The sequence below is a fragment of the Rhinopithecus roxellana genome, chromosome 1, assembly GCF_007565055.1.
Source record: "Rhinopithecus roxellana isolate Shanxi Qingling chromosome 1, ASM756505v1, whole genome shotgun sequence".
Classification (NCBI taxonomy): Eukaryota; Metazoa; Chordata; class Mammalia; order Primates; family Cercopithecidae; genus Rhinopithecus; species Rhinopithecus roxellana.
Window position 1 is genome coordinate 18,604,367 of NC_044549.1, and position 12,242 is coordinate 18,616,608.

The following is a 12,242-nucleotide window of genomic DNA, read 5'->3' on the forward strand; positions in this document are numbered from 1 at the left end:
GAAGACTTTTTCTGTATAGAGCCAGATAGTCTTTTCATTTGTGGGTCATTTGTCTGTGTCATAACTACTGAAGTTGCTATGGTAGTGCAAGAGCAGCCGTAACCAATCCTTAAAGCAGTGGGCATGACTGTGTTCCACTAAATCAGTCTTGAGACTCCAGACTCCAGTGTACTTTTACACACTTTAATGCCGCCAGAGTTGAAGGCAAGGGTCTGGGGGAGGATTCTCAAAGGAGCTGGGCCTTGAAGAAAGAGGGTGATGGGGAACTTCTGTGAACAATTCTAAGTAGTCTTGATGGCTTTGGGGAAGCTGTGGAGGGAGGAATGGAGGAAGATACGTCTGGAGAGTTCACTGGAGCCACACCTAGAGGCCCTGAAGGACACGTGATGTGACTCTAGGGCAGGAGTGTGTTTTTCTGCTGGTTAGGAGGTTATGGTCTGCCTTTGAATGTTAAAATGCTATGACAATGTTATCAAAGGAATATAGGATTTCAGAGATGGAGGAAACCTTGCATTCATGTTGGAAGAAAGGAAACCAGCATTGTAACTGGAACCCAAATCTTCTGACTCTAGGCCAGTGGGCTTTCTCCTACACCTCCCTGATTTTTGTTAGGAAAAAATGTGCAGTTTTAAAAATCTGCAAACCTAGAAGTTTATGAACCCTATAAGGCAAAGTGCAGATACTTTTGATGAGGGATTGCTTTGTTTTGAAGTAAACTACTATTTTCTTTCTTGTTCTCATAGATGGATAGCTTATGAAGGATCCAATTTCTTGGGAAGACAAATCCTACTCAGGCCTAATGAGATCCCAAACTGGACAGCATTCAGCAGATGGAAGACAATTGGGTCCCTCCGTCCTATGAAGCAGGTAAGGAGAAAAGAACTGTAAGATTCTAAATAGCTTGCTTTTGTGGTAGAAATGTCATAAACCACCACATCTGAAATAATGATCATTTAATTTAGTTTGCCATTTACATAGTAGGGGGAGTGAATTAGGATGCAGATATCTTGTACATTTTAACCAATTTGTAAGACTATCTAAAGTCAACATTGGATTTCAGTTTTCAGTCCAAAGCCTCATTGGCCATGTTCACTTTTCATGGAAAACTAAGATATTACAAGTTCTGTGGCAAACCTTGGTAACAGGAATGAACTTTGATACTGTACTAGTTTTAATTTCTAAGCATTTGGATATTCCCCTCCCTACTTATATAATACTCAGGAGGGATCCTGGCAATTTAATTAAAATAAGTATTTATTGCACACCTACTGCTTGTCAGTCTTCTGTTCAAAAGCTTCCCACTGCACTCAGAATACAATCTACCCCCTACCCCACCTTGCTCCTCCAACCTCATCTCTCACATGGCTGTGTCACAGGCATCTCAGTACAGAGTGCTTTCCCACTGAGACTTTTAACATGGGCTGCACCCTCTGTGTAGTGTTCTTCCCTCATTCTTTGACTAGTCATCCCTGTAAATTCTACTTAAGTGTCAGGTCCTCAAGAATGCCTCCCCCACCTTCCCTCCCAATCTACATTAGATCATAAAGGCCCTGGGGGTTCTTTTTCTATAAAAACACTGTATGCCATTTATAACCCTAGCGTTATAGTTGGATTGGGGTCTCTCCCACTCTGCAGAAAACCCTGTGAAGTCAAGGACTTTGCATGTTTTGGTCATGGATCTACCCCTAGTGCCTGAAACAATGTCTGGAATATTGTAGGAGCTGAGGAACTATTTGTTTAATGAAGGAATGAATGTATCAGTGGATGGACCAATGATATTATGCAAAGTATAATGGAAAATATAAGGATAGATGTGATTTCTGCCATTATTATTAAAGCTTACATTTTTGTTGGGTAAAACATGTCCAACTCAAAGCAGTAACATAAAATGCAAAACAATGCATAATTATCCAAAAGCCACAGGCAGTCCCTGGTTCAGAGAAAGGAAGTATCAACATATGTAGGAGTAGGAGGGAGGTTTCATGGAAGGTGGAAAACCCAAGTGAAACTGTCAGGGGTGTGACGGCCCGTGGATATGGTATTAGTACCTCTCTCTAATCTCTTTAGAACACTATGTTGCTTGATTCCAACAATAGTCCTTTGAGATAGGAATTATTATCCCCATTTTCTAGTTGGAATAATAAGGTTCTGAGAGAATAAGGCTCCAACTGGAAAATAGGGATAATGATTCCTACCTGTGACAACAGAAGCACATTGACGAAAGTCATCCAAGTGTCAGAACCAGGATTTGAACCCAAATCTATGCTTTAAAATCTGTGTTCTGAAGCAACCACACTCTACTTTCCATCAGCCTAAGATGAGCACTTAGAGAGTACCACCTATTTCAGGCACTGAGCTGAATACAGCCAAGTGGGTCTAAATGCTGAGGCTCTGATGTTCTGACCTGACACTTATGTAACCCTAACTTAAGTGTTAAATAAATGGTAACTAATAAAATATTAACCTAATTTATCTTCTGTCACCCTCTTCACATGCACACGTGCACACACACCATGCTTATCCCACCGCTCATGAGTTCTGTTGGTTCGAATCCTGGCTCTGTCATTTGTAAGCAATGCAGCTTGGTGAGTCACTTCATTTCTTGGCACCTCAGGTTTCTCACTGGTGAAGCAATGATCACATTGCTTACATCTCATTGCTGTGACGGTTGAGTAAGATAATGTATATGAACAGTCTGATATGGCTCTGGCTCATATTACTATGGTAATACACTTATTTTGAAAGTGTGTTTTTCTATTGTTCACAATGTCCCTTGAGATGCTCTTTTGAGGGATACTGAAACATTAGTGGCTTTCCTGGCAGAGTGTGTGGTACAGGATCTCATGACCTTTACATCTTGCTTATTCCCCACTCCTATCATGTGGAACAGGGAGTAAGCCCACTGAAAAGCCATCGGAAAAAGCAAAGTAGAGATAGGAATTCAGTTTAGCTTTTACTAACTACATCATAATGCTGACCCTCTGTTAGAGATTTTAGTAGCTAAGTTCAACACTGAAAATATGTTCCTCATTTTTTAATGGTGGTTCCTTGTTGGGGAAGGATGTCCCTGCCTATTGCTCAGGATTCTCTGGTAAAGGACAGAACAGCCACCTCTACTTTTACAAGGAAGTTTTTTTTTTTTTTTTTTTTTTTTTTTTTTAACAAGAATAGTATGCTATTTTCTTTCATTATGCTTTAGGAGCTACCTGATTCCTCTTCTGATTAAACATTTAATTTCAAAATAATATTTTAATAGATTATTTTTCCTTTTGTTTATTTAGGTCACAGTTTTGAAATCCAACAAAGGAATTCTGAGTTTCTAAAATAGTGTGTGGGTCACATTTAAATTTGTGGTAAGGTTGCTGGCACTGCTTTAGTTCATATTCTTGTTTAGAAATTCAGGACTAATTAAAATGTGATCCTCTTTGAGGCTGGGAATTAGGAAGTCACTAAGGTACTTATAATGTATATCAGTGTTTTTAAGTATAATTACAGAGGAGTCAGACTACAAATGTGTAATAAGGGTAATTAGTACCTTGCTTGAGTTAATTGATTAAAACTGTGATGTTTGGTCCTAAAGTAATTGGAACTCTGTCATCTGTGAAGGTCACACCTGTTTTCTCATATGTACAAGGTAATGAAAATGTAATAAAGATATACTGAAGCCTCAAAAATTAATAATTGCAGTGGGAGATCAGGCTGAATTATAGACATTTAACTACACTACTGTTGCATTGTTAATGTTGGAAGTAGGGATTTGAAACATTTAAAACATTTTGCCAAGTAGAGATCTTGTTCACCTGCTTTAAATGGCCAGATAATTTGCCCTTCTATTGGCTTAAGTGCTGAGAATGTGTATTTCCTTAGGAAGGCTTAATTACCAAAATTCAGTTGGCTTCATGTTGATCTATCAAGTTTTAAAAATAGTAGACTGTTCATTGGTGCTCTTACCATATGACCTATTGCATTTACCTAAGTACTTATGTTTCTTAGCATGAAAGTGCTCTCAAGTAAGAGACCATTTGTTATTACTAAGCCAGGGTCCTAACTGGGATGGTAATGAGATGAACCAACTGTGGGGATGTTGGGTGTCATGTATCTTATTACATTAAGGCTGGAGGCCTAAGTCATAGGGCTGAAATAATGGTTTCTGTTGTGCTTCAATTATGTGCCCTGCCTTTCATTGTCTTACATGGCCACCTTTGGAATTCGTCTCTTATTCCCTGTGCCTAAGAGCAACTAGTGCATTTCAACATAGGTAGGTCTGAGAGCATCCTAGTTAAGAGAGGAACCTGGCTTCTTCATATCTGTGTTCACCTTATTTGTAAAACTAGGGTCATAATTGTACTTTAATAGGTTTTTGTGGTTATTCTGACAAATAACATAATGGCACAGAATGCATTTAGCATGCTGCTTACACATACTACATGTTCAATAAATATTAGCTATTCTCCTTAGAGGCAAGTCCCAGGTTTAATATTTTAAAACTTTTTGTATGTATCTTAAAACTTCCAGGCCAAGGGGACGAAGTCCTCTGTTACACAATTTTTGAGTACCTCAGTATAGTCATTAAACATACATGGTCTCTACTTTTGAAGAAGTAAAGGTCTTATGTAAACAAATAATCACAGCTACTAGGGCTCAGCTATCTGGGTTTTTCAAGACATCCCAGGGCCAACTTAATGGCATTTAGTCATAGCTCCACAGTATGTCTGATTGTCTTTCTGAAGTTGTTACAAAATCCTTGTAGGTAATACCTTACCCTTATTCTAACTCGCCTACCTCCCTCAGGACAGCTGGGACACACTAGTTATTGAATGAAACTCATCAAGTCCCTAATCTTTACCACCCCACTCCTCGCCACATGGAATTCTAGTGAAAGAAACTTTTACTTTATGCTGTTCAAAAGGGCCCTTTTCACAAAGTGTAATAGAGACTGTACAATTTAAGCTTTGTGCTCCATAGCCTATGGATTTACCATATTTATTTATGCAGATTTACTAAAGGGAATAAGAGTGAAATGGATATAACTAAAATAGTTACCTCTCACTTTCCCTCCCAGCTTTCCTCCCCTGGAATTATTCACTTCCAGATTCAAAAGTTTATTTCTAAATGGCTGTTTCTCCTGTCATAGCCTGCAGTGTACATCAGAATAAAGAACCGTGCCCAGGATGAATATCTGACAGTCACTGGAAATCTAGCAGACACCAGGGCAACATCTGTGTGCATTTCTCCCTATAGTGGAAAGGATACTCAGATCTGGCACTACTGCCGAGGACTCTTTAAATCCAAGGTAAGCAATCCCACTGATACAGTACACCACTTTCTGGCCTCAGTTTTTTGTTTTGAAAACTAGAATCTTGTCAAATCAACTGGCATGATAAAACAGTGCATTTCTTAGAAACAGGTGTTGATTACAAAAATACTGCCATATATTACTAAAACATTTACATAAAATTGACTTAACTTTTTGATCTAGAAAATCCAGTTTCAATTTTTAAGTAAACACAAAGGTTATCACATACTATGGATATACCTAAGTGATTTTTTAAGTGATTTTTTACAACCAATGGTATAAGTCACCAGATCTAAGTTGGACAATGTGCTTTTGCAAGATGTTCCTTACTTGATGGCCCAGATAAAATCAACTATCTCTGTGATTCTAAATAGGTTGAAACCCTTTCACTTTCAAAGTATACAAAGAAGCAGTAGAAAAAGAAAGCTGTTATTGGAAGAAGCTTAGAAAATAAAATTTAGGGTTGTTCTTTTCTATGACCCTCCCATTCTGTTTAATGCATTGGGAATAGAACACTAGTTATAAAACATTCAAACTGTGTTTTATTGTATCACCAATGGATTATCTACTTTTTCTCATGCTTCAAAAATGAAAAACATTTAAAAGTAATTATTGTCTGGATATCTTTAGCCCATCATGCAATGTTTTCGTAAGAAAACCAAGCTCAGCATAATACATTTTAAGCAAACAGGGATTTAACATTTAATTCCAATTCAGCAAATCTTTATTGAACATCTGTGTCAGATGTAGACATCCTATTAAAAACAAGTACCTCTATTTCAGTTGGTTTATTTCTGTACCATCTCCTACCCACAGCCATAAAGAAGACATTAAAAAAGGCTTACTGAAATTATACTATATAGTATTTTTTTTAGACAAGACATATATACTTCATGTCTATGATTTGTTTACCTAAGAGAAAAGGGACCTAATTCAACTTTAGCAAACACAGTACTGCCAATTAATCATTTCTTAACCCTTTTAGGCCAGTGATACATGTCTTGATGTGATTGGTGGCCGGGACACACCTGGAGCTAAAGTAGCTCTATGGACTGAACATGGGCAATTCAGGCAGAAGTGGAGACTGAATAAAAATGGAACCATCAGCTCTTATCTCAGTGATCAACTTGTCCTCGATGTTAAAGGTGGGCCTTTAATGATACCCAATGTTGGGTCCCTGGATATTAGTTTCAGTTCCACATCTCCTCATTTTGGGTAAAGGACATCCTTATGTATAAGAGAAATGTTACGTCATTTAAAATTATGCTTGAAAAAAAGTCAAGATAGGCAGTTATACAAACAAAACAATTAGCAGAAAAAGCCAAACAACAAAGCTTAGGATTTTTGTTCGTTAGTACAGTTGTAAAACTTGCATTTGCATTTGCGACATGAACTCAGAACAGTTCTAAATTTGAAGCACCATAAACCCATGAATGTCATCTGTTTCTTAGAAACATCTCCAGCTTTTTGCCAGGAATTGCCATGGTCCTTCGAACACTCAGCTCTAATTTATGGCAGGTCTCAATTAACCTTGTTTTTGAATTCAGCAAGGTCAGGACCAGTGTTATTCATGGCTGTTGCTTTAATTGGGTTAGTCAGTTTTGTTGGTGTAGGAACAAAAACACAGTACCTGACATTCAGCCAGAGTTCTCTCAGAGCACTCTGTTCTAAAGAATCACATTGTTAAGGCATGCCGCTTATACAATCATGTATTATACCTTTTAGTATTTCAATTTGAGTCATAATAAGGTCCAATTTGAGGTGAATAATGGCTAAGCCTGTTCAGACTCAGCTTCCCATTTCAGACTTCTTTGTAAATGACACATTAATCCACTGAAATGGTGAGCTGAACAGAAGCTTGTGAAAATTGTGCAATTGCTAAGCACCTGCCTGAACAAATAATCTTTGCTTTTGGAATTTCTATTTTAGGAGGAAATTATTGTGACAAGACTCATGTAATTGTAAATCAGCCCCTGGAGGGAGAAGAAACACAGAAATGGGACATTGAAATATTGTGAGAGAATCAACATCCCTAGAAAGAGGGAAGAAGGAGGAAACTCACATCTGTCATTGTCTCGTGGACATGGAAAGGAAGCTACTATCCTCACACTCCTGGATCACTGAGCAGAATGAACATTCTCTCCAACCTCTGAGGCTATCGCTCTTAACCATGGAAAAGCTCAAAATATTCTTGCCATTACTCAGTGTTCCTATAAAGAAAATATTATGATGTCTGGCAAAGGTTCTATTCCTGATCTCCAGCTGTGGTGAGCAAGTTTCCTGAAGTGTTTATTTTCTCTCCTCTCCACCAAACGTGAATCCTATTCCTTATGGCCTGTTATTAGACACTGGTGATGCTGTTATCCTGTATTATTTATTAATATCCTACCTAGATGCTTGTATGAGTACAAAGCATAAGGAAACAGATTTCTATAGGTCAAGTCATACTTTTGCAAACAGATGAGTAATTTTTTAGCAACATCTGAAAATATATTAAACTTTCCTAGATAAACTTTAAGGTTTCTATACTGAGAGTTTTATAACACACCTCATAAGTATTTATTTTTACTTGTAACTAACCCCAGGCAGGGACCTCAGCTTTGTTAGGAATAAGGCACAAGTAGTAAAGTATTTTCTGTAGCTATTGTTTCCTCGGTCCTTCAAACTAAAACAGTACAAATAACCTATGACCAAACTTGCACTCTTACATGTTAACCAAGACATCCCTTTAGGTGACAAGACTCTACAACAGTGGTTACCTGTCTCCATGCTGACACTTCATCCTACATTTAAGGAGCGGCATTAATTTTTTTTTTTTTTTTTTTGCCTCAAGTAAAGAGAAATTTCAAATGTCCAAATTAAAACAAAGTAGCATTTGAACCTTGACCTTACCATCTTTTTAAGTAAATGTGGAGTTGATTTCTCTACTAAATAATAGAAGCCTCAGTTCTTCACTCCCATGGTAAGTAACTTTTATTTAAGTAAAATCAGGCAGGAAATCACCTCTGACTTGGCTTCCAGTAGTCATTACCACCTTTTACTGCACAATTCACAAGCATTTTTTCCTGCTGAATGGGATTGAGACTTACATTAAGACAACTTTTCCTTTTATCCCCAACTTTTGCCAGAAAGCAGAAAAATGCTCTATTTTTTTAAAGATTAAATTCTCGGGTGATATTTTTAAAAATATCAACCTATATGCACTTTAGAATGTAAAATAACAGTGAGTATTTTAAACTCGAAGACCCACTATTTTGAGTATTTTTTATAGACTTAGTTTTTCTATGTAAATACTGGGTTTTTTCCTCCCTCAATTTCAGGCTTTTCTCCATCTTTTAAGCAGCCTCTGTAACTCCCTTTTGTCCATAGGTGTTGCGTGCCTCTCATTGTGGGGGAGTATTATTTAATAAAATTTATGTTACAGGATAACTTTTAGTGGGCATGGGCTTGTCTATACACAAAGGTATGTATATTTTCATTGTAAAAAAACAATTTAAAATTTTTTCTTATTTTAACTGTTTGAAATTTTTCTAGAGCCAAAGCAGCTCTTTAAAGAAGTTGTTTCTTCCAAAGAACAAAGCCAGGTTAATGACATTCAATTCTAAATGATACATTGGAACTGTGCCTTTTCTATCACACTGGATTAAATAAACTTGTCAAAATATGTTTTTTCATTTTCTGAGACACTTGGCAATTTGCTGTTCTTTCATGTGCCCCTGTTAGTACATTTGGCCAAATGACCACCTGTAATAGGGAGGTCTCATGTTAGTAGATACACAGGTAAGGAAACTTGAATTCATCCTCTCCTTGGCTCAGGTCTTTGCTTTTCTTTTAATATGCGCATATAAAATAGTAGGCATTTGATTCTGCAAAGGCACTAGACTACTTGAATCAAACATTCTGTCCAGAGGGATAATACCAGGCTTTCCCTTTCCTCGTCTGTAGTAAGTTTCAGGTCCTTGACAGAAATAGTGGAACTGTTCCAAATTTGCTTCAGTGCATCCAAATGTGACAAAGGAAAGCGAAGTCCATGAGACTGAAAAAGGATACATTAATTAGTCAAAATATATGTATACTACTTATGTCACTGAAGTGGCATTTTTCCTGTAAATTTATTCTCAATACATTATTTTTGATACCCTTCACGAGTATTTTAGATAGGCTATAATTAGATAACATAAAAGATGCCAACTTCTATATAAAAGGCATCCTAATTTATGTAGTAAGTGATATTAGTAATTTGAAATGCTTTACATTATACCATTCCTATAAGGCTACAGGTCCCAGCTAGTAAGCTTTAAAACTGGTGTGCATGTATCACCGAAATGTCTGACTTAATCATCCCCATGAAGGAGCTCTGTGAGTAGTGCAAAATGGTAAGTCCACAGTGCAGCCATAAAAAGCATATTACCTATAAATCAAAAATAATAAATTCTTCCCAACCACCACCCAAGGCACAGGATAGGCATATGTTTTCAGTTGGAACAAACCTCTGTTTCCTCCTCATTCCCCATCATGTGTGTCTCTCTCCTATTCTTTAAGGAATGATAGATGTACACCATCTTTTCTTGAGCTTCATCCTTTGGGAAAAAAATAAATGTATTAGGCCATCAACAACACAACACTGAGGATGTCAGTGCTAGAAAGGTTTTCCAATAGGTCAACATCAAGAAAAATCTTAAAAGCCTTGGTGCTCAAGTGAAATTTATTGAATACTGTAAAGAATCCTTTTGGCAAAAAGTGATGGGTGTGTGCATCCACACAATGTCTACACTTCATTAGTCACCACAGGTTACTATTTGTATGTGGCAATAAGTTAAAGATAAAACAGCTGGAGTGCTACCTGGAAGAGCATCTTCAGGATTTAATGAAAAAGCAATGATTTATGTATCAACTTATCAATGAAATGCTCAGTTTTTAAAATCATACCTGCACTGTCTTTTTGGAATCAAAAAAATCTGACATTCCTAGGTATACACTGACAATTTATGAACATCATGAAGTCATTAACTCCTGAGAAATACCAGCTGTGTGATCTATAAAAAACTCTATTTCAATTACAGTACCCTCCCACATGGTCCCTATCTCCTTTCATCCCCCATCTTACACAGTGCAGTTTATCGTCTCTTCTACAGCCTTTAGTCATTCTTTGTCACCTCTTAGATAAGGGCAAAAAAATCTTAGCCTAGCGTACAATGTCTCAAACTGACTGGTTATCAGAATCACTATTTTTTTTTTTTAGACAGGGATGTAGGAATGTGTACTTTTGATTCCAAAAAGACAGTGCAGGTATGATTTAAAAAACTGAGCATTCCAAGTCTGGCCCTGACGGCTGGAAAATCTGGTTATTGAGACATGTTGAGAACCCCTCTTATCCCCCTTGATCATTCATAGGATAGTTCCTCAGAGAGCTGATTAGGAGGAATGGGGAAAGGCCATATGGTATGAGATTGTTCTTAGGACTGTACAGGGAGCTCTATGAAAACATAAATCCAAAGGCTCCAAGACCAGATGAAACTCAGGAATTTATAATTTTAAAAAGCTTTCCAATCGACTCCATGATCAGTTAGCCAGTTTGGGGAATCACTGGGCTAGGAAGCAAAGTTACAGAATATACACTTTGTTCTCCATAATCTACAGGATAGAGTTTAAGGAGATGCAATATCCACAAAACCACATAGAGAGACAGATGTGCACGTGTGGAGGACTGGGGCTGGGAAACTCATGAATGAGGTCTGTGGCTGTCCAAGCAGGAACAGTAAGGCCTGAAGTAGGATGGGAAGCAAAGACTAGACATCAATCACCACATAAAGGGAATGAAGGAATGTTCTGTGAGGATGAGGGCAGGAAAATATGGAATTGGAACTGTTAGATTTGGTCATCATCTGACCTGAAGAAATGGCATTAAATTGAATGCAGGTGGATTCCTAAAGATGGGCAGAGACCAGTGGTTAATTTGATAACCTCTGATGAAAAACACCCTGAGAAGAGAGGAAATCTCCTCCCTCTTGGATACTCACAGATTGATCCTGATCTGGCAGTACTGTGAGGACAATGTGGTCTTTAAACTGCAGTCTCACTACGCTGTCCAACCTCGGTAACTTTCCACCTAGAAAACCCCAAAGAGAGAAAGCCGACCTTCAAAAAAGGAAACAGGCAGATTCAAACTTGCTTACAGACATAGGAAACACATTTACTAACAATTTCCAGGTAAATCCAAACATGGCATACACTCCAACTGAAGAATTTGCTTACCCCAACATTGTACTGATATTATAGTTCACATCATTATGGAGCTCATTCTTACAGTGAAGACAGACATAGAATTAGATAAATAACAATGTAAGTTTATAAGTACAATAAATAGACAAAAATAATACCATCGAAGTACACACATGTAAGTATCACAGCACATAAGGCTGTGGTGCTTTTTGCACAGAACACTCACTCCTCCAGTTTCTATCCTCTACAGGCTTCTTGCTCAACATGTGGACTCTGGAAGGACGACCTGAGTTCAAAATTGCACTATTCCACCAATTATTAGGTGTGTGACCCTGGTCAATTATTCAGTTTATGTAAGTCAAGCATAGTATCCTATAAAAGCCATCTAATAAAGTCCACAGAAAAAAAAATTTTTTTCCAAATTGGATTTAACTTAGTGGAACAATACCCAATAAAAACAGACTAGCCTTACAGGGTCATCTGTGTGGGGAAAGAGTTGTGAGGGATCATCACTTTATTCAATATAATGGCTAAGGAAAACACTGAAGTAGTCTGGGCCATAAGCTGGTGCATAAGCAAACTGTTCTGCTACAGATTAAACCATGTGCTTGTAAAACATTTGCTATTTTGAATAGATACAGTCAAAAACAAATTCTAAGCTTCCTCCAAAGACTATAATAAAAATGTATACAGAATCAGTGTTGGAAAGGACCTTATAGATTAT

At 37.5% G+C, this 12,242-nt stretch overlaps 2 protein-coding genes across 9 annotated transcripts in view; one reads left to right on the forward strand and one right to left on the reverse strand.

Moving 5' to 3' along the window:
* CRYBG3 (crystallin beta-gamma domain containing 3) overlaps window positions 1–8,978 on the forward strand; it is a 127,728-nt gene extending 118,750 nt beyond the window's left edge. Inside the window, exons 19-22 of the mRNA XM_010358778.2 lie at window positions 744–867; window positions 5,135–5,293; window positions 6,282–6,441; window positions 7,226–8,978. Of these exons, the coding sequence (XP_010357080.2) occupies window positions 744–867; window positions 5,135–5,293; window positions 6,282–6,441; window positions 7,226–7,314 (532 nt within the window). The 3' untranslated portion in view covers window positions 7,315–8,978. The remainder of the gene's footprint in view (window positions 1–743; window positions 868–5,134; window positions 5,294–6,281; window positions 6,442–7,225) is intronic.
* Window positions 5,822–12,242, reverse strand: part of RIOX2 (ribosomal oxygenase 2) — a 31,254-nt gene continuing 24,833 nt past the window's right edge. For 4 of the 8 annotated variants that reach the window (XM_030939957.1, XM_030939940.1, XM_030939951.1 and 1 more), the window contains exons 8-10: window positions 11,317–11,405; window positions 9,787–9,876; window positions 5,822–9,332 (exon numbers count right to left, since the gene is read on the reverse strand). In XM_030939957.1, coding sequence (XP_030795817.1) covers window positions 9,174–9,332; window positions 9,787–9,876; window positions 11,317–11,405 — 338 coding nt within the window. In that variant the 3' untranslated portion in view covers window positions 5,822–9,173. The remainder of the gene's footprint in view (window positions 9,333–9,786; window positions 9,877–11,316; window positions 11,406–12,242) is intronic. The other 4 variants (XR_004059772.1, XM_010353745.2, XM_010353744.2 and 1 more) reach the window with 2 other exon arrangements.